Source organism: Bubalus bubalis, chromosome 14, assembly GCF_019923935.1.
Source record: "Bubalus bubalis isolate 160015118507 breed Murrah chromosome 14, NDDB_SH_1, whole genome shotgun sequence".
In the NCBI taxonomy this organism is placed as follows: Eukaryota; Metazoa; Chordata; class Mammalia; order Artiodactyla; family Bovidae; genus Bubalus; species Bubalus bubalis.
This window is the reverse complement of record NC_059170.1, coordinates 16954213-16976960: the sequence shown is the minus strand read 5'-3', so window position 1 is coordinate 16976960 and position 22748 is coordinate 16954213. Positions and strand designations below refer to the sequence as shown.

Genomic DNA, 22748 nt, shown 5'->3' with positions numbered 1-22748 from the left:
TTAAAGCACTGATAAGGTAATGTGTTAAGTGCTTGGCTTGTACAGAAATGAATGGTAGGATTCCTGTCTCCTGTATTTTTAGTTTTAGAAGCTAAAAACACAACCCAACTTTGGATGCAGATTCCTTGGAGTCTTTTCCCCCATAATTGTTTTCTTATTTTTAACAGCTTTTTAGGCCTACCACATTTGTAATTTTCTGTACTGTTAATTTTTTTTAACTTAACATGCTGTTTGCCATGTTGTGACATAATCTTCAATGACAGTTTTCAATAATTGAATAATGGTGACTCTAAAGGAATATAACTTACTTGGTCTTTCTTTGTTATTGATATTGTAGTTATTTCCAATGTTTTGTTGTTATAAAAAATTCTCCAGTGACAGATTCTACAGATTTTTGTGCTTAAAGCTATTTTTGTACTTAAGATCATCAGGGTATGTGTTTCAAAAACATCTTCTTTTTAAAGGCCTGTGTAGGCCCAGGGGCACAGTAGACCTCTTTGTTTGTCCAGTGTGTACCAGACCTTGGATTGATTGAAAAATCTTCCTTGGTGGAATTGTTTTCAAAAATTTATTTTAAAGTACAGAGAGGGGCATTGTAATTATTCAGCGGCCTTTAGTGTTCAACTGATTTTTGCTGGCTTTACTCTCTTAAGTCTTTTGTTTGTTTATTTCCTTTACCCTTCTAATTGCCTGTCCTTTTGTTGAAATGATCCACCTTCTCTCAGGCACATAGCATATAAAGAAGATGCATTTGGCTTCCTGGGCCTTTTAACCTTAAAACTATATTCTATACGGACTTTCTTCTAAGCTTCTTAAAGGTCTGAACCGCCAGTGTCTTTGGATGTTTGAGTGCAAATATGAGGTGATGTATTCCTGTAGCATATGGCTTGGAAATGTGCAGCAGTGGGGAGCTGAATAAATAACCAGAAGTATGGATTATTCAAGCAGGAATGGTGAGGTTCTGGGAGCCTAATTTAAAAAGGAGCTCTAAAAGATGTAGAAATAGCACCTTTCTAGGATCTCCTAACTTTTCATTTTTGAATGCTGAAGTTACTGTTAAATTAATTCTTTTACATTAATTAGCTATATCAGCAGATTCAGTGTTTCTTTTTTTTCCTTTCCCATGCTCTTTGTTCTGTGTAATTTTTTTCCTTCAGACTCCCAAATGAGAAGTTTAATTGGGAGGGAGTTGTTTCTCCCTAGTAGATCCATCCTTCCTGATCTAGCAAGAGCTGCCAAGTTGCTCTCTGTCTCAAGGGAACCCATTTAAAAACTGCAGCTATAACACTAGAAGTTCAGGAAAATTCCTCTGGTTCCATTGCCCCTAAATACTGATTTTTGTTTGAATTCAAGCATTCATCAAACAGTTAATGAAATGCCCACCTGGAGAGGTAGCAATATGGTATAGTGTTAAAGAATGGGGTTTAGAGTTAAGGGAGATGTGGATTTGGAACACAGCTCTTTCAATGACTAGTTCTGGATGTTTGGTGAGTTAGTCTAACCTTTCTGTCCTCTGATTCTCCTTTTTTTCATCTGAAAAATGGGAAGGATTTCCATTTCCAAATTTCCAGGGATTTTGTGGGAATTAGACTATAAATTGTCTGGGACAGCTCTGCAGTTATTAAAACATTGATAAAGTGCTATGTTCACTTACTGTGTTAAGTGCTAGGCTTATCACAGACATGAACAAGACAGGATTCTTGCCTTCAAGAAACTCAATAGGTCGTGATGGAGGCCGACAGTAAATAACTCTAATATAATTTAATGTATTGACTGTTAAGAGTAACAATGAATTTTGCATGTCCACAGCCTATGAGTTTTTTTATGTTTCTGATTATTGATAAGGAACGATCACCAACAAGATAGTCATTTATACATTTATGTACACACATTATCACACATACATATATATGATTCAATTTTAATATTTTTATCATCTTTGCTGCTGCTGCTAACTCGCTTCGGTTGTGTCCGACTCTGTGCGACCCCATAGATGGCAGCCCACCAGGCTCCCCCATCCCTGGGATTCTCCGGGCAAGAACATTGGAGTGGGTTGCCATTTCCTTCTCCAATGCATGAAAGTGAAAAGTGAAAGTGAAGTCGCTTTATCAAGGCATAAGCTAAGCTAAGCTAAGCTAAGTCACTTCAGTCGTGTCCGACTCTGTGCGACCCCATAGACGGCAGCCCACCAGGCTCCCCCATCCCTGGGATTCTCCAGGCAAGAATACTGGAGTTGGTTGCCATTTCCTTCTCCAATGCATGAAAGTGAAAAGTGAAAGTGAAGTCGCTCAGTCGTGTCTGACTCTTAGCGACCCCGTGGACTGCAGCCTACCAGGCTCCTCCGTCCATGGGATTTCCCAGGCAAGAGAAAAGTGATATATAATCAGACACTCATTTTAAGTATATAGTTTTAATTTTGACAAATGTGTATACCTTTATTTTCACCACAAGGAAGATACACTGTTGACTGAAAAACATGCACAACATGAGAGCTGTGAGTTAAGTTTTATTTGGGGCAAAATGAGGACTATCGCCTGGGAGACAGCCTCTCAGATAGCTCTGAGGAACTGCTCTGAAGAGGAAGTGGGGAAGGCAGTTTATGTGTACTTTTGGTGAAGAGAGATATGTGTACCATTTTGGCAGAGTGTTGCTGCTAATCACGAGGAGCAGATGTCTCCATTAATGATTTTATTGCTTTCCTAGATAGGAGAGGATGCAAGAAATTAGGCCCAGAAAATCTTCTCCTGTCCTCACACCATACACAAAAATAAGCTCAGCATGGCTTTAAAAACGTTAATAAAGACATGACACCATAGAACTCCTAGGAGAGAACACAGGCAGAGCACTGTGACATACATCATAGCAGTGTTTTCTTAGGTCAGTTTCCCAATGCAAAAGAAATAAAAGCAAAAATAAACAAATGGGACCTAATCAAGCAAAAAAGCTTTTGCACAGCAAAGGAAATAAAACGAAGGGACAGCCTCCAGAATGGGAGAAAATATTTGCAAATGATGCGGCAGACAAGGGCTTAATTTCCAAAATATACAAACAGCTCTTACTGCTCAATGTCAAAAAAAAATAAATAAATAACAACCCAGTCAGAAACTGGGCAGAAGACCAATATAGGCACTTTTCCAAAGAAGACATACAGTACAGATAGCCAAGATAGTCAACAGGTGCATGAAAAGATCTTCAACATTAGTAATTATTATAGAAATGCAAGTCAAAACTGAAGTGAGGTACCACCTCACACCAGTCAGAATGGCCATTGTCAAAAAGTCTACAAGTAATAAATGCTGAGAAGGTGTGGAAAAAAGGGAGCCCTCCTGCAATGCTGGTATGTGTGTGCTCAGTCGCTTCCATCGTGTCCAACTCTTTGTGACCCTATGAATCGTAGCCTGCTGGCCTCCTCTGTCCATGGGATTCTTCAGGTAAGAATACTGGAGTGGGTAGCCATTTCCTTCGCTAGGGGATCTTCCTGACACAGGGATCAAAACCGCATCTCTTATGTCTCCTGCATTGGCAGTCAGGTTCTTTACCACTAACGCCACCCGGGAAGCACAGTGGGAAGCTAGTGGGAATATAAATTGGTGCAGGCTCAACAAGATAGAGGTTGCTTAAAAAACTAAAAATAGGATGATCCGGCAATCCCACTTTTGGGCATATATCTGGAAAAGACGAAAACTGGTAATCTGAAAAGATGCACGCAGCAGTGTTTCTTAGCCACATTACTTAAACAATAACCAAGACATGGAAGCCACTTGTGTCCGTCAACAGATGAATGGATAAAGAAGATGTGGTTATATATACATACAATGGAATATTATTCAGCCATAAAAATAATGAAAGAGCCATATTCTCTCTCATAAAAGAGAATAAAATATTGTCATTTGCAGCAACATGGTTGAACCTGTCATTCTAAGTGAAGTCAAAGAAAGACAAATACATTAAGTCACTTATGTGTAGAATCTTAAAAAAATGATACAAATGAACTTATTTACAACATAGAAATGGACTCACAGACATAGAAAATGAGCATATGGTTAACAAAGGGGAAAAGTAACCAATATTATTTATCAATAAAAAATATTATTAATCTATTTTACATTCATTTTTTGTACTAACTCTTTAAAATCCAGTGTGCATTTTACATTTACATATGAATTCAATGCTAGGTTTTCATTAAAGTACTTGGTTTTTATTTAGATTTCATACAATTTACAGTTGAAAAAGTAGATTCCCATACTTAAATATACTTATTCCAAACATACTTAAATATTTCCCAATAACTGAATCAGGTATCAATTTTTAAACTTAAATTAAATTTTAAGTTTCCTCAACTTAAATCTGAAATTTAGCTGTATTTCAAATACTCCATGGCTGTATGTGGCTAGTGGCTACCATATTGGATAATGCATGTATAGATCATTTTTATCACCCTCTGAAATTTACTTGATCCCTTTTACAATCAATTCCCATCAATCCAGCTTTGGCCCCAGTCAACCATTATCTTTCTAGAATTTCATATAAATAAATCATACAGTATGTGTTTTGTTTAGCTTATTTAACTCAACAGATTGTTTTTGAGGTTCATTTACTTTGCATGTATCAGTAGTGTGTTTCTTTCTTATGCTTAGTTCAGTTCAGTTCAGTTGTTCAGTTGTGTCTGACTCTTTGCAACCCCATGAACCGCAGCACGCCAGGCCTCCCTGTCCATCACCAACTCCTGGAGTCCATCCAAACCCATGTCCATTGAGTCGGTGATGCCATACAACCATCTCATTCTCTGTTGTCCCCTTCTCCTGCCCTCAATCTTTCCCAGCATCAGGGTCTTTTCCAATGAGTCAGCTCTTCGCATCAGGTGGCCAAAGTATTGGAGTTTCAGCTTCAACATCAGTCCTACCATTGAACACCCAGGACTGATCTGCTTTAGGATGGACTGGTTGGATCTCCTTGCAGTCCAAGGGACTCTCAAGAGCCTTCTCCAACACCACACTTTAAAAGCATCAATTCTTCAGCGCTCAGCTTTCTTTATAGTCCAACTCTCACATCCATACATGACCACTGGAAAAACCATAGCCTTGACTAGACGGACCTTTGTTGACAAAGTAATGTCTCTGCTTTTTAATATGCTGTCTAGGTTGGTCATAACTTTCCTTCCAAGGAGTAAGTGTCTTTTAATTTCATGGCTGCAGTCACCATCTGTAGTGATTTTGGAGCCCAGAAAAATAAAGTCTCTCACTATTTCCACTGTTTCCCCATCTATTTCCCATGAAGTGATGGGACTGGATGCCATGATCTTCATTTTCTGAATGTTGAGTTTTAAGCCAACTTTTTCACTCTCCTCTTCCACTTTGATCAAGAGGCTTTTTAGTTCCTCTTCACTTTCTGCCATAAGGGTAGTGTCATCTGCATATCTGAGGTTATTGATATTTCTCCTGGCAATCTTGATTCCAGCTTGTGCTTCATCCAGCCCAGCGTTTCTCATGATGTATTCTGCATATAAGTTAAATAAGCAGGGTGACAATATACAGCCTTGACATACTCCTTTTCCTATTTGGTCCCAGTCTGTTGTCCCATGTCCAGTTCTAACTGTTGCTTCCTGACCTGCATACAGGTTTCTCAAGAGGCAGGTCAGGTGGTCTGGTATTCCCATCTCTTTCAGAATTTTCCACAGTTTGTTGTGATCCACACAGTCAAAGGCTTTGGCATAGTCAATAAAGGAGAAGTATCCAGCAGATGTTGGCAATTTGATCTCTGGTTCCTCTTCCTTTTCTAAAACCAGCTTGAACATCTGGAAGTTCATGGTTCACGTATTGCTGAAGCCTGACGTATTGTGGATCTTCACGTATTGCTGAAGATCCCCTGGAGGAGGAAGTGGCAACGCACTCCAGTATTCTTGCCTGGAGAATCCCATGGACAGAGGAGCCTGGTGAGCTACAGTCCACGGGGTTGCAAAGAGTCGGACACGACTGCAGCAATTTAGCACATAGGCACGCACAAGGTTGTTAAACATCTTTTCATGTTGACGGTTCTCACATCTTTTGTTTAGTCAACCCTTTGTTCAGACTTATTGTCTAAATTTTATTTGGGCTGTGTTATTGAGTTTTAAGTGTTCTTTATTCTAGAAAGAAGTTTTTGTCAGAGACATGTTTTGGAAATATTTGTTTCCTAGTCTGTGGCTTGCCTTTTCATTTTTTAGCAGTGTCTTTTAAAGAGCAAAAGTTTTACTGATAAAGTCTAATTTTAAAATATATATATATTTTTTTTTTTAATTGTGCTTTTGGTATGACATATAAACTATGTTTCCCTAAGCAGAGTCTCAGAGTGTTTCTTTCATCTTTTTTTAGAATTCTCAGTTTTATGTTTTACATTTATAGATCTGTGATTGATTTTAAATTAATTTTCATATTTGGTATTAGGTATGAATTGAGGTTCTTGGTTTTATTTATTATTTTTGCATCAGTTCAGTTCAGTCACTCAGTTGTGTCGGACTCTTTGCAACCCCTGGCGCAGCCAGCCAGGCCTCCCTGTCCATCACCAACTCCCGGAGTCCACCCAAACCCATATATCCAATTGTGGCACCATTTATTGCAAAGATTGTGCCCTTTCCAGTTAATCGCCTTTACACGTTTGTCAGAAATTAATTGTCTTACTTGTGTGGGTCTACTTTTTGTGCTTTCTGTTCTGCCTCATTGATCTACGTGTCTGTCTTTTTGCCAACACAACCCTGTTCTGACTGTACGGTTTAGTCTTGAAATGATGTGATGTGAATTGCCTTAATGTCTTTTTAAACACTTTTAACTATTCTAGTTCTATAGTTTCTTTGTATATAAATTTCTAGAAAAACTGCTGGGGTTTTGATTGGCATTCTAATGATTCTAGATTCTTCTGGGGAGGATGCACGTCTTTGCCACAGTGAGACTCCCAATCCATGAACGTGGTATATTTCTCCATTTATTTAGGTCTTTCATTCTTTCATCGGTGTTCTGGGTTTTAAAGACAACTTGATATTTTGTATTTTCCTAGAAATTTTCAGTTTCATAGACTTCCAAGTTTATTGATAGAAGTTGTCCTTGTATTTGTGTAATTCTGTTCTGTATCTTCCATTTCCTCTTTTTCATTTTCTGCTCATTATGTCTTCTTTATAACTGCTAATGTTTTCTATTTAAATTTCCCTGCTTTCTTACTCAATCAGCTTTGTTACAAGTGATTGAGATTGTCTTTGCTTTTGGTTTGGCATTTTGTTTATTTGTATACTTTTTGCCTTCTCACAAGTTTATTTATGTCTTTAATTCCTGTTTTCTTCTTTCTTTCCATTTATTGTGTTGCCCTTTTCTAAATACCTGAGTTGAATGGTTAATGCTTTTAAAAATAATCCTCTTATTTGAAAATAAAAACATTCAGGAATTCCCTGGCAGTCCAGTGGTTAGGACTCTGCTCTCACTGCCAAGGGCCCTGGTCAGGGAATTAAGATCCCACAAGCCTTGTGGCACAGACAAAGGGGAAAACAACAACAAACAAACTTTAAGGTTAAAATTTTCCTCTTAAAATGGCTTAGCTTCATCACACAGTTTCAAGTGGTTAAGTCTTATTTTCTTATTGCCTTAATAGAAAATATAGGCCGAATACTATCTGCTTTTCTAATTTGAGACTTTATTTGTGGCCTTGTAGATGGCTAGTTTTTGTGTATATTCCATGGACACTTCGAGTTTGTGCTCCTAGAGTATAAAGTGCTGTACGTAACTCCTAAATCAATTTTTAAAATATATTTTAACTCTTCCATATCCATTTAAAAAAACTAATCTGTCAAACTTAGAGAGTAATATTGGTATCTTAATATAACCGGCTTTTTTTTTTTCTTTTATTCTTGACTCTTTTGCTCGTTATATTCTACATTGTTTATTCAGCAAATAAATGCTAACTCTTTTATTTTAGTCTTGAATTGTATATCTTTGCTAGCATTAAAATAGTCCTCTTTGTTGCATGTAATGAATTGGTTTTGAATTCTTTTATAATTTTCTATTTATCTATTGTATCCCTTCCTATGGTTTTATTTTAACTTTTTATGTCATTTTATATTATATGTGACTCCTATTAAGAGCATGTGGCTGTTTTTTTGGATTTTTAGTCCAATGTGAGAGTTTGTTTTTAAGCAAATGAATTTAATGTACTTGTTTCTATTACATAGACTGTTAGGTTTGGCCCTTTTCTTCTCTGTGTTTTGTTCTGATGGTTTTCTTGAAGATTTTATTTTGTTTTGTCTTTTAGTTCTTTCATTTTCCTTCTGTGGAAATTAAGCAATTTATTCCATTTCTTTTCTATTAGTGTAATTTACTTTTTGAAAAATGAAGCTTGATTTATTTGTTTATGAACATTTGGAGTGGTACCAAGTCCCTTCAGGATCTGTCCTCTGCCTAATTCTCCTGTGGCCATCTCCGCTCATTCTCCTTTTCCCACACATGTACTTTCTGTTCTCTAAACCAAACTATTTTAGATTCCTTAACACATTTCTTTATTTTCTCTGGGTACCTCACCCTTGATACTTAGGCTAAAGTTCTTTTAAGAAGCCTCTGTCCCTATATCACTTCCCCTTGCCCTGTCCTTACACCCACACACCCCCTCTTGATTTCAGAGATTAGGTTCAGGCATCCCTTGCTTACCCCTGTGGGAGCACTTACCATCCTGTGTGGCAAGCGTCTCTTTGTCCCTGGCTGTACTATAAGACTCTTGAGAGCATGGAACCAGGTTTTCCTCTCTGTATCCCCAGAATCTAGCAATAATACATATTAGGCACTCAGTAAATATTTTCTAAATGAATAAGGAAAGTCTTGAGAAATATTTTTGCTTTTTAGAATCATTGGGTCATGGAATTGCCGGCAGATCCTGTAGATAGACCCAAAGAATGAGGAATGATTTATTAAAAGCCATGTAGCTGAGAATGTAATCTCCCGTCAAGAGACATTTAGTCCTGTTTGCCCATGTGAAATTTTTTGGTGTGTGAGGAATATAAAATAGGGTGGTGGTGAACCTGATCAAGACTCCAGGAAAGCCAGGCATCCGCTGTAGTCCTGGGCTCGCTGCCGTGTTTGGCTTGTGCCATGCTGGGCTCCAGAGCAAAGCCAGCGCAAGCATCTACACTGCAGTTTATCCCCGCTTGGAACACTTGACCCTCTCAGCTCTCTTCTTCCATCCTCCTCCTAGATAGTTTAGGGTTATGGTTTAGGTATTTATTTCTTACAACCTTTCTACTCAAGGTTCAAGGAAGCCCTTCGTGTAGATTTGTAGCTGAGTTTCAGCTTTTGTTTCTGAGCACTGTTTGGAGGTCTGGGACCTCTTAGCCCTTCCCTCACGGGCCTTTGCCCTCTTCTTTCCCCTCCATCCCACTGTTAGTTTAGTTGTCAGATGACTTTTTTTCATTCCTGTGTTGAGAGTGTCTGGATTTCACAGTGCTTGACAGAATCAATAAGGGGAAAAAGGCTATTTTTTTGTTTGTTTTTTTTCTCTCTCTGCCAAAGAATAGATGAAGACATTTTGAAAAAGAAGAAAAAGGATTGCTGAGGTGATATTTAAAAACGGAACTCATGCTGTGAAAGAAACAGCGGGTAGCCATCCTAGAGTATAAGAACTCCAAAAAAAAGGATTTCTCATTTGGCCGTTGTTTTTTGATAAGGAAAGAGAAAATATGAGGTGAGGGTGGGACCCACAGAGCCTCTTGGGCGGTGGAGAACTCTTCTGAAAGGAAGAGAAAACCAGAGGCCCTGAATTTCGGGTATCTTCCCTCATTCTTTTGGCTTGGTAGTCAAGAGTTAGGGTGGTTGTTGTTGTCTAGTCACTAAGTCGTGTCTGACTCTTTTGTGACCCCCTGGACTGTAGCCCGCCAGGCTCCTCTGACCATGAGATTTTCCAGGGAAGAATACTAGAGTGGGTTGCCATTTCCCTTTTCCAGGGGATCTTCCTGAGCCTGGAATCAAACTCTCATCTCCCGCATCGGCAGTCAGATTCTTTACATCTGAGCCACCTGGGAAGAACTAGGGTACAAAGAGGATATTTGGGTGATCCTTGGCTGGCAGCCAGAGAGTTAAGATAGGAACATGAACCAAGTGGTATTTTGGTAGTCAGGAATAGTTGAGAGAAAAATAAAATTTGGGAGAGCTACAGTTTATTGTGCAGTTTAACAAAGTAATGAGATTTATAGGGTCCAATTCACAGAAATAAGACTAAATTATACCTATGGGGCCATGGCCATCTTAGAATTTAGCAGAAAATGAGGGTGGAGCTGTAAAGACGGCCTCATTGCCCCTGGATGGAGACTGGTTTGCCATTTCTTTGTGCTTGGTTACAGAAGTCTGTCTTTGGTAAGCTGTTGCTACAAATTTAAGATTTCAAATATACCGGATTTAATTACAGACTGTGCTCCGAAGCGTTTGCTTCTTGCCTCCACAGAGCACTTTTTAACAGTATGTCCTTTTATCAAATGGTTCAGTGTTCTCTGAGAAACAACAAAGCCAGTGGGAGACAGAAGAATTACATTGTCAGTTTCCTTGAAAACGTTGACATGAAGCTTATTACTTCTGTTGTAAAACCCTGTTCCAGTTAGAAAAAGAAGAGACCACCGTGATCCCAAGGGATGTGTACAATTGCAGCTTGGGGTTGTGTAGCAGAAATACAGTGAACCCATGCTGATTATTAACTGTATAGGCCAAAAGGGGGAAAAAAAAAAGGAAAGAGAAGGGTACATTCATTCATACGTCCGTTTTCAGATCAGATCAAATCAGTTGCTCAGTCGTGTCTGACTCTTTGCGACCCCATGAATTGCAGCATGCCAGGCCTCCCTGTCCATCCGAGACTCATGTCCATCGAGTCAGTGATGCCATCCAGCCATCTCATCCTCTGTTGTCCCCTTCTCCTCCTGCCCCCAATCCCTCCCAGCATCAGAGTCTTTTCCAATGAGTCAACTCTTCGCATGAGGTAGCTAAAGTACTGGAGTTTCAGCTTTAGCATCATTCCTTCCAAAGAAATCCCAGGGCTGATCTCCCTCAGAATGGACTGGTTGGATCTCCTTGCAGTCCAAGGGACTCTCAAGAGTCTTCTCCAACACCACAGTTCAAAAGCATCAATTCTTTGGCGCTCAGCCTTCTTCATAGTCCAACTCTCACATCCATACATGACCCTAGGAAAAACCATAGCGTTGACTAGATGGACCTTTGTTGGCAAAGTAATGTCTCTGCTTTTGCATATGCTATCTAGGTTGGTCATAACTTTCCTTCTAAGAAGTAAGCGTCTTTTTTTTTTTTTTTTTTTAAACTTTACATAATTGTATTAGTTTTGCCAAATATCAAAATGAATCCGCCACAGGTAGAGGGTTCAGGGTGGGGAACACATGTATACCTGTGGCGTCTTTTAATTTCATGGCTGCAGTCACCATCTGTAGTGATTTTGGAGCCCAGAAAAATAAAGTCTGACACTGTTTCCCCATCTATTTCCCATGAAATGGTGGGACCGGATGCCATGATCTTCGTTTTCTGAATGTTGAGCTTTAAGCCAACTTTTTCACTCCCTACTTTCACTTTCATCAAGAGGCTTTTTAGTTCGTCTTCACTTTCTGCCATAAGGGTGGTGTCATCTGCATATCTGAGGTTATTGATATTTCTCCCAGCAATCTTGATTCTAGTTTGTGTTTCTTCCAGTCCAGCATTTCTCATAATGTACTCTGCATATAAGTTAAATAAACAGGGTGACAATATATAGCCTTGACGAACTCCTTTTCCTATTTGGACCCAGTCTATTGTTCCATGTCCAGTTCTAACTGTTGCTTCCTGACCTGCATACAAATTTCTCAAGAGGCAGATCAGGTGGTCTGGTATTCCCATCTCTTTCAGAATTTTCCACAGTTTATTGTGATCCACACAGTCAAAGGCTTTGGCATAGTCAATAAAGCAGAAATAGATGTTTTTCTGCAACTCTCTTGCTTTTTCTATGATCCAGCAGATGTTGGCAATTTGATCTCCAGTTCCTCTGCCTTTTCTAAAATCAGCTTGAACATCAGGAAGTTCACGGTTCACATATTGCTGAAGCCTGGCTTGGAGAATTTTGAGCATTACTTTACTAGCGTGTGAGATGAGTGCAATTGTACGGTAGTTTGAGCATTCTTTGGTATTGCCTTTCTTTGGGATTGGAATGAAAACTGCCCTTTTCCAGTCCTGTGGCCACTGCTGAGTTTTCCAAATTTGCTGGCATATTGAGTGCAGCACTTTCACAGCATCATCTTTCAGGATTTGGAATAGCTCAACTGGAATTCCATCACCTCCACTAGCTTTGTTCGTAGTGATGCTTTCTAAGGCCCACTTGACTTCACATTCCAGGATGTCTGGCTCTAGGTCAGTGATCACACCATCGTGATTAGCTGGGTCATGAAGATCTTTTTTGTACAGTTCTTCTGTGTATTCCTGCCATCTCTTCTTAATATCTTCTGCTTCTGTTAGGTCCATACCATTTCTGTCCTTTATGGAGCCCATCTTTGCATGAAATGTTCCTTTGGTATCTCTGATTTTCTTGAAGAGATCCCTAGTCTTTCCCATTCTGTTGTTTTCCTCTCTTTCTTTGCATTGATCACTGAAGAAGGCTTTCTTATCTCTTCTTGCTATTCTTTGGAACTCTGCATTCAGATGTTTATATCTTTCCTTTTCTCCTTTGCTTTTCGCTTCTCTTCTTTTCACAGCTATTTGTAAGGCCTCCCCAGACAGCCATTTTGCTTTTTTGCATTTCTTTTCTATGGGAATGGTCTTGATCCCTGTCTCCTGTACAATGTCACGAACCTCATTCCATAGTTCATCAGGTACTCTATCTATCAGATCTAGGCCCTTAAATCTATTTCTCACTTCCACTGTATAATCATAAGGGATTTGATTTAGGTCATACCTGAATGGTCTAGTGGTTTTCCCTACTTTCTTCAATTTAAGTCTGAATTTGGCAATAAGGAGTTCATGGTCTGAGCCACAGTCAGCTCCTGGTCTTGTTTTTGCTGAGCTTCTCCATCTTTGGCTGCAAAGAATATAATCAGTCTGATTTTGGTGTTGACCATCTGGTGATGTCCATGTATAGACTCTTCTCTTGTGTTGTTGGAAGAGGGTGTTTGTTATAACCAGTGCATTTTCTTGGCAGAACTCTATTAGTCTTTGCCCTGCTTCATTCCGTATTCCAAGGCCAAATTTGCCTGTTACTCCAGGTGTTTCTTGACTTCCTACTTTTGCATTCCAGTCCCCTATAATGAAAAGGACATCTTTTTTGGGTGTTAATTCTAAAAGGTCTTGTAGGTCTTCATAGACCCGTTCAACTTCAGCTTCTTCAGCGTTACTGGTTGGGGCATAGACTTGGATTACTGTGATATTGAATGGTTTGCCTTGGAAACGAACAGAGATCATTCTGTCGTTTTTGAAATTGCATCCAAGTACTGCATTTTGGACTCTTGTTGACCATGATGGCCACTCCATTTCTTCTGAGGGATTCCTGCCCACAGTAGTAGATATAATGGTCATCTGAGTTAAATTCACCCATTCCAGTCCATTTCAGTTCGCTGATTCCTAGAATGTCGACTCTTGCCATTTCTTGTTTGACCACTTCCAGTTTGCCTTGATTCATGGACCTGACATTCCAGGTTCCTATGCAATATTGCTGTTTACAGCATTGGACCTTGCTTCTATCACCAGTCACATCCACAGCTGGGTATTGTTTTTGCTTTGGCTCCATCCCTTCATTCTTTCTGGAGTTATTTCTCCACTGATCTCCAGTAGCATATTGGGCACCTACTGACCTGGGGAGTTTCTCTTTCAGTATCCTATCATTTTGCCTTTTCATACTGTTCATGGGGTTCTCAAGGCAAGAATACTGAAGTGGTTTGCCATTCTCTTCTCCAGTGGACCACATTCTGTCAAATCTCTCCACCATGACCCGCCCGTCTTGGGTTGCCCCACGGGCATGGCTTAGTTTCATTGAGTTAGACAAGGCTGTGGTCCTAGTATGATTAGATTGACTAGTTTTCTGTGAGTATGGTTTCAGTGTGTTTGCCCTCTGATGCCCTCTTGCAACACCTACCGTCTTACTTGGGTTTCTCTTACCTTGGGCATGGGGTAGCTCTTCACGGCTGCTCCAGCAAAGCACAGCCGCTGCTCCTTACCTTGGACGAGCAGTATCTCCTCACCGCTGCCCTTCCTGACCTTCAACGTGGGATAGCTCCTCTAGGCCCTCCTGCGCCCGCGCAGCCACAGCTCCTTGGATGTGGGGTTGGTCCTCCCGGCCACCGCCCCTAGCCTCGGTCATGCGGTTGCTCCTCCCCGCCGGAACCATCAATTTTTTTTACTCTTGAGTTTTTTTTTTCTTTCAGTTTAGCTGTTTAACTCACTATAATTATTTTGAGATTCTGCCACATGTAACAATTGCTTGTCCCTTTTTCTTTGCTGGATAGTATTCCATTTAAATATACATCAATTTGTTCATTTGTTGATGGACATTTAGATTTTCAGATTTTTGCTTTTAAGAACAAAGCTACTGTTAATATTCATGAATAAAATCTTTGGGTGAACAATATTTTTCATTTCTTTTGGATAGATATCTATGAGTTGATATCTATGAGTTGAATCATATCTAGGATCAGTATAATAGTTGATCCTATCATATCTGGATCATATGATAGGTATATATAGTGTTTTGTATTTTAGTCATTTTAGTGGGTGTATATAGGTGTCTTGTGGTTTTAATTTTAATTTCCCTCATGGCTAATGATACTGAGTGTCTTTTCATGTGCTTATCTGCCATCTACATATCTTCTTTGGTAGTGTATGGTCAAATCTTTTGCCCATTTTGATCAGGGGTAAGAGTGGTTGTCTTATTAACATTTCTTTCTGTGTCATAGATACACTCTTGTCAGATATATGTTTTACAGATATTTTCTTCCAGTCCATAGGTTACCTTTTCATTTTCATAGCATAGTCTTTTGAAAAGTTTTAATTGGGCATTGAAAACATGTATAATATCATATATGAAATGAATCGCCAGTCCAGGTTCGATGCATGATACAGGATGCTTGGGCCTGGGATGACCCAGAGGGATGGTACAGGGAGGGATGGGAGGGGAGTTCAGGATGGGGAACACGTGTATACCTGTGGCGGATTCATGTTGATGTGTGGCAAAACCAATACAATATTGTAAAGTAATTAGCCTCCAATTAAAATAAATAAATTTATATTTTAAAAAAAGTTTTAATTGGGGATTGGGGGGGTGGCAGTCGCTGCACCACGCATCTTACAGGATTTTAGTTCCCCAACCAGGAAATGAACCCAGGCCACCACAGTGAAATCCCCAAGTCCTAACCACTGGACTGCCAGGGAACTCCCAGAGAAGTTTTAAATTTTGAGAAAGTAAAAATTTTTCACTTGTTCCAGTGATCTTTTTTCGTTTTCTTTTTTTTGTTTTTGAGTAAACTTGGGTAGTTTGTGTCTTTTAAGGAGTTGATTTTATCTAGGTGGTACAATTTTTTGGCATAAAGTTGTTCTTGAATATCCCCTTATTATCCTTTTAACCCCTATATAATCTGCAGGGAGCTATGCCTTCTGCTATTTCTAATGTTAGTCATTTGTGTCATCTTTTCAAAGAATCAGTTTTTGTTTTCACTGATTTCTACTGTTTTTTTGTTTGTTTTCTGTTTCAGTGATTTCTACTCTGATCTTCATTATTTCTTTTCTTCTGATTGCTTGGGGTTTAATATGCTATTCTTCTGATTCCTCAAGAAGGGAATTTGAGATCGCTGACCTGACATCTTTCTTGAATTTTCTAATATATATTTAATGGTATAAATTTCCCTCTAATTGCTGCTTTAAACCATGTTACACACATTTTAATATGTTGTATTTTCAGTTCAAAACACCTTCCAATTCTCTTTTGATTTCATCTTTGACTCATGATATATTTAGGAGTGTATTATTTAGTTTTAAAATATTTGGGAATTTCCTCCCTTTTTTTTTTTCTTTTGGCCATACTTCATAGCATGGGGGTGGATCTTAGTTCCCCGAGCAAGATCAAACCCTCATCCCTTGTGTTGGAAGGGTAGAATCTTTTATATATATATATATGTATATGTATATGTATATGTGTATATATATATATAAAATTTTATTTGTTTATTTTTGGCTGTGCTGAGTCTTCATTGCTGTGCAGGGGAAGCGTGGAGTCAATCACTGGACTGCCAGAGAAGTCTCCCACATTTTTGATTTTTACTATGTTTTTTTATGTCTACTATAGTGCTAGAAGCAAAAATCTTACCTTTGTTTTCTGCATATTTGTTTCATTTTCTGGCACAGGCAGTCAAGAAATGGTTGGTACTAGTAGTTTATAAAAAATGAATGGAAGTAGAAATTGAAAAAAAATGAATCTAGCAATATAGAAGACTGCCACTATTCTATTTTAGAGGTGGAATATCTCTTAGCATCTGCCATAGCACTAGTGTTCTTTGGCACTGTACTTTGAGAGCACCTGTGAACTTAGTCATGTTGATCTTATGTCTAATTCATAGGAATCCTGGATCCCGGAAAGTGATATATTTGGGGAGCTAAAGGGAAATGAACGCAATCATGTACATTTTAAAGCAAACAAAAATGATCTCATATGTCATTATCCACATTTTTTTGCAGAAATAAGTTTATGGTTCACAGTGTCTTTTAAAGAAGATTGTCACTGCCTATCACTTTTTTTTCTTGATTCCTCACAGTCTTCTGGTTGAGAAGGGAGTGGACTTTAACTCTTTTACTTGTCTTTCGAATAAATTTCCTCCAGGGTTTAATCTCTCTTTTCTGCATATTTTGTTCACCCTCTTAGGGTAATCGTCACATCATTGATTCAATTATTAGCTATAGATTTAATCATTCTTACACATGGGATCACAAAAGAGTTGGAAGTGACTGAGCACATGCATTTCCCTCCATTTTTAAAAAATAATTTTATTTTTATTAATTTGTGTTTGGTTGCGCTTGGTCTTCGTTGCTGCACATGGGCTTTCATAGTTGCCGAGAGCCAGGACTGTTCTCTAGCTGCGGTGCACAGGCTTCTCACTGTGGTGACTTCTCTTGTGAAGCACAGGCTCTGGGTGCTGGCTTCAGCAATTGCAGCTTGCAGGGCTCAGTGGTTGTGGCTCATGGGCCCAGTTGCTCTGCAGCATGTGGAATCCTCCCAGACCAGGGATCAAACCCGTGTCCCATGCATTGGCAGGCGGTCTGCCATCCACTGTACCACCAGGGAAGTCCATTTCCCTCTATTTTTAATCTCATTCCTGGACTGCAGACCGGTAAGTCTAAGCTGGTGTCTCACCAACACCCAGGATCAATCTGAACTCACCTCTTTTCACCCATAGTCTCTTGTTACTTGGCCTTTTTTACCAGTGTCTCTGCCTTCCATGTATTTCTGCTCTTTCTTCTACTTCTTCATCTTCCCCTCCCTTGGTACAGTCCAACCCACTGTGGCAAGTATGATCTTTCTAATACACAGAATCAGCTGGCTTCATTTTTTTCCTGCTGCCCGTCTGGCTCTTAATGTTCTCACAGGACCATGCACCACTTTCCTGAATGTAACATGCTTATTCATGCCTTGGCATATGCTGTTTCCTTCTGCTTGAAATACCCTTATCTTTTTTGCCGATCTGAGAAAGCCATCCGGTGCACTTTGGTTCAGGCATCATCCCCTTTGTGAGGCCTCCCTGACTCATAGCCCTCCTCCCTGCATTCATTTTCTCCTCTGTATACACCTCCACTGGAGTACATGGCTCTTCTCAGTATACCATGGTCTGCACATCTGTCTCCCTTGTGAACCACACTCCTCAGAAGCATGAGCTGTGCCTCTCTTTACATCTCAGCTTAATATCTGGCACTTGTTAGGTGCTTCATAAATATTTGATGAAAGAACATACTCAGAATGCATGTTTATTACGAAAGTGTTTCTGTCTAAAAAAAAAAAAAAGAGAGTTTCTGTCTAATTAAGCATAAGTGGAAGCTTCCCTCTCCTCCCCTTTCTGCCTCCTCAGAAGGTTCACCTTGGTAGAAGAGTAGATGACTCAGTCCTTTCCCACCAGCACCCATTTTATAGCAGCCAGCATCCACATTGGTCCTGGCATGATCGACAACCTGATGAACCCAGCCAAGACTAAGATAAACTACTTGTCCTCAAGTAGAATAAATATTTCAAATAAAGCCAACCCAAGAAAGTCAGGCCAAACAGCTATTGATTGCTAAAAGCCTGAACTTGAGCCCAATGAATATTCCAAAGTTCACCTCCATGCAGCTTGCCTAAATGGTGATCAATATGCAATTACTGCCCCCTTTAAAGGCGTCTTACACTGCCTACCTGGAAAAGGATTTTACTTTTAAAATCTTTTGTTTGTTGAATTTGCTTAGGCAGGGAAAAAAGAGAGAGAGACTTGGCTAAAGCAGCAACCTTTACCTTTAGCATTTCAAACAATTCTGTTATATGTGAAATGGTTTGAATGTATGCGGAATGGTAACTGGAAGGTGCCCTGTTACATGACCGTCATTCATTTCAAGAGGACTTTTTCTGAGTGGCTAAACAGTAAGGATGTTGTATTTCAGTTTCCTAATTTCTCCTCACATGGTTACATGCCCTAGTCATAACCTTTGTAAATTTAAGTTTGTAGAGTGGGATGCTGAAGTCCAGCTGCAGTGAAAACAAATATATTATTTGTCTAGTTTCCTTTCAGAATTTTATTTTGATGCAGAAAAACCCCTCCCTGCTGAATTTAGAAATTTTATTTACCCTACTCCTGATATTTAAGATTTCATGTCTCACAAGTAGGCCTTTTTGATACCCTGCCATAATCAGAGCTCTTGTTTTCACTTGCACTCTTGTCATATTCTCTTAAAGGTGCCCCCGACCCCAAGCTCTGTCCCTCCAGGCCCTTCATCACACTACTGCCAGATTAAGCTTTCAAAAATCTATTTATGTAACGCCGTCCTTTTCTTAAACATATCGCGGCTTCTTCAGCATCAGTGGCATGGAGCCCAGGTCCCTTGGGCAGCACAGCCAGGGCCTGTCGTGACCTGTTCCTGCCCACTCCCCCTCAGTTGTCTCCCCCATGCCCCCGCCCCGCCCCCCACCCCCCATCATTCAAAGCTACTTCCAATCCCTCCAAGTGACACGCTCTTACAGACCTCCTGTACCTTTGCATATGCTGCTTACCGCCACCAATATCATGGCTTTCTCTTCTCTGCCTGGCAAGTAATCATACTTCAGACTCAGTTCAGATGTCACAATTGGACACCCACAGGCAAATGGATGCAGTTGGATCCTTAGCTAATACCACATACACAGATTAATTCAAAAATAAAGATCTAAATGTAAGAACTAAAACTAGTACACTCTTAGAAGGAAACATAGGTTTCAATCTTCATGACATTGGATTTGGCGATAATGACAGTGTTCTATAATTGCCTACGGTGATGCTGGCGCGTTTCTGAATATTCTAAGATCCATCGAATTGTACATTTCAAATGGGAGAATTGTATGGTGAGTCAACTGTATCTTGATAAAGCTGTTAAAGAGAAAGAAGAAGGAAGAATAAGTGATCCATAATCCTACCACCTTGAAATGACCTGTTAGTATTTTGATCTGTTTCTTTCCAATGTCTTCTAATGCATATTTTTTACATATTTTTACATGAGGTAATGCTTCATATGGAATTTTGAATATTATTTTTCATGCTTACCATTCTGATCTTAAGAACTTGTTGATTCTAACACCTACTGTCCTGATTGTTAATAAGTGTATAATATTGCATGTAGATGTACTATAATGTAATAATATTTTGACTGGTGGACCTTTAAATTGTTTTTGCTTTTATTTTTCTTTTTTCCATTGTCATGAATTTTGTAGAAAATACACTTTTTCTTTTTTAAGACTAGACCATGCTCATGAAATGCCTTACGTAAAACCTCTTTTGTTCCCAGAGAAAAGAAGATCTCCCGGAGCAGTGCCCTGAAAGTGCTGGACCATGCCATGATTGGACCCGAGGGCACAGACAACTGCCACAAGTTTGTTGACATTCTTGGCTTACGGACCATCTTTCCCCTTTTTATGAAGTCTCCCAGGAAGATCAAGAAAGTGGGAACCACTGAGAAGGAGCATGAAGGTAGGGTTTGCTGGAGAAGTCAGCCTCATTTAAAGGTGTTAGGAGAAATGGGGGAGATGAGAGCTGCTTTGGCAAAGTGCTGTGCAGCTGAGGAGTCGACTCTTGGGTGGAAGTGTGCTACCTTTTTCTTTTTTATCTGCTTATTTTCTGTGCCTGGAAAAGCAATCCAGTGACCCCTGGTCACGGATGGCCTTTGTCATGCTGCTTCTGGTGGTTCCATTCCGTGCTGGCCTGTTAATAAGCCGGTGCGTGAAGGTTTTGTTTTCTTCACTATAATTTGTAGCGAGGTGTCTCTCTGATGGAAGACCCTTTTGAAAAGAGTAATGAGGTAGCAACACATGTCACCTCCGGAGTAGCGCTTTCATGTATTTCTGTATTAAAGTATGATTCAGCCAACATCAGGAATTGCCGAAATAAACTATTTACAGCCCAGGTGCCCCTTTTTATGTTTCTCCTCCCTGATGGTGCGCACTCCCAGCAAAGTGCCATGAATCGCGGTGCTGGAAGCAGAGTAGTTGCTGCTAGACCAGTCCCGCCCTGCTATTGTCTAGAGGCCTGCTGCTTCCCTCTCCCAATAAATGACGGCAGCGCGATCTGGAGGGCCCCGGATTTATGAGCACTGACGGTTCTGCTGGAGGCTAACAAACACTTGCAGAGGGAATTTACATGGTTGGGTGGTTATTTTAAAGTATGGAGAAAGGGCTACAGGGCCAATAAGGTGGTGGTGTGTGTAAAAGAGGAGGACCTGGGCTGACTGGCTAATTTGGTCATCTTAACAGAAGTTAACATCTGTCCCATGATTTGATTTTTTTTTTTATCAGTGATTAGTAGAATAGCATAGATGTCTTCCAAATCTTTTTTATTCCATACCCTCCTAGATAAAAGTTTGAGAGTTCCTGTCTGTCTCTTTTTATCTTGACTTGACTTAGTCTCTACCAACTTGAAATGGCTAAAAGGAAGGTGGTGTGGCATGTCTTCAGTGGTTACCACCAGGGATACCTTCTTTGATGGAATCCCCTCTCCAGACACAGCAAAAAGTCTGGCAGGGAAGAACTAGAGGCTGGAGGTCTGACAACACATAGAAAGTTCAGGTCACCTCAAACCAGGTACTGACTGAAACCCCAGCTGTTGAAACACCAGCTGTGAGCATGTTAACCCCATTGCTGGTCTTTTTTCTTTCCTCAATGGAAATTTATGCATGGGAGAGAGAATGGGTGGTCTTGAAGATCTTGGAGATAAAATTTAGGAGACTGTCACCATTCATTGAAATCCTGCCACATTCCTTGCACGGCTGCATTATGTGCTACCTTATTTGGGCCTTACAAGTGCGTGCTCAGTCACTTCATTTGTGTCTGGCTCTTTGTGACCCTACGGACTATAGCCTAGCAGGCTTCTCTGTCCATGGGATTCTCCAGGCAAGAAATACTGGAGTGAGTTGTCATCCCCTCCTCCAAGGGATCTTCCTAACCCAGGGATCAAACCCATGTCTCGTACATCTCTTGCATTGGCAGGCGGGTTCTTCGCCACTAGCTCCACCTGGGAAGCCCCATTTGGACCTCACAACCCATGAAATAGATGGTGGTATCCTTGTTCTTTAGATGAGGAGATCAACTGAGGATGGAACCAAGCTGTGATTCTACAGCTAAGTAGCTGTGTGACTTTAGACACTTTACTTAACTTCTCTGGACTGCATTTTCCTTCCTGCTCTGTAAGATGCGGAAACTAGAGTAGTGAAATAGAAGCTCTGATATTGGTACCTTAAGGTCCCGAGGCACAGGCCCTGGTTGTCAAGGCTCTGTCCTGTAATCCAGGAAACTCCTCAAGGACTGTGTGTGGCTGACCAGCTGGGTTGTACAGGGAGGCTTGGTGCTTGCTGCACCGTGAGCATGCGTGAAGAAAATGAAGGAAAACAAGCCCTTTGCGGGCTCTTGCGTTGTGTGCGTGATGCTGAGAAGACAAGTGACAGATTCAGTGAGCAGCTGTTTTCCTTCTGAAAAATGTGCCCGGTGCCGTGCTGGTAACAGTACATTTGCTTTAGAGTACCCGCATTAGGAATTTGATAACATTGTATTAGTGAGGGCAATGGCTTGGGAAGACAGCTCCTGGAAGACATGTTTGGACTATAATGGGCTGGGGAGGATGAGCTCTGCATCCTGAATACACCGGCACCCAAAGAGCAGTGAACCCCGAGGAGGAAACACAGCCCCGGCCCTTTTCCCACCCCGCCTAGCTGCCTCTGCTCCTGGCCGTGAGCAGTAGGGTGAGAAGGCAGGCAGGGCGGAGCACGGGCGCCTTGTGCAAGGTTTCTTTGTCCTGTCTTCTGGGTCCCTGTGCACATGCTCACCCTTCTGAAGCAACTGGACCAGGTGTGTGTGGTAAGCCGCCTCCCGCATCAGGAGTGTTTGCGAACATGCCCAGCCCCAGGTTTCAACCACGCTCTTGCCTCCGTCTTAACAATTTTCTCTGACCTGTGCACCTGACTGCCTTTCAGTCATCCTTCAAGTCCTCAGTTTTGATGTCACTTGCTCAGGGAAACATAACATGAGCCCTGGGGCTAGAATAG

General features: G+C 40.5%; 1 protein-coding gene across 2 annotated transcripts in view; it reads left to right on the top strand.

Annotated features, from left to right (window-relative positions):
- The window catches only part of CTNNBL1 (catenin beta like 1), a 170494-nt gene that overhangs the window by 84434 nt on the left and 63312 nt on the right, over positions 1-22748 (top strand). For both annotated transcript variants that reach the window (XM_006051738.4, XM_044927661.2), the window contains exon 11: positions 20004-20185. In XM_006051738.4, the coding sequence (XP_006051800.1) occupies positions 20004-20185 (182 nt within the window). The remainder of the gene's footprint in view (positions 1-20003; positions 20186-22748) is intronic.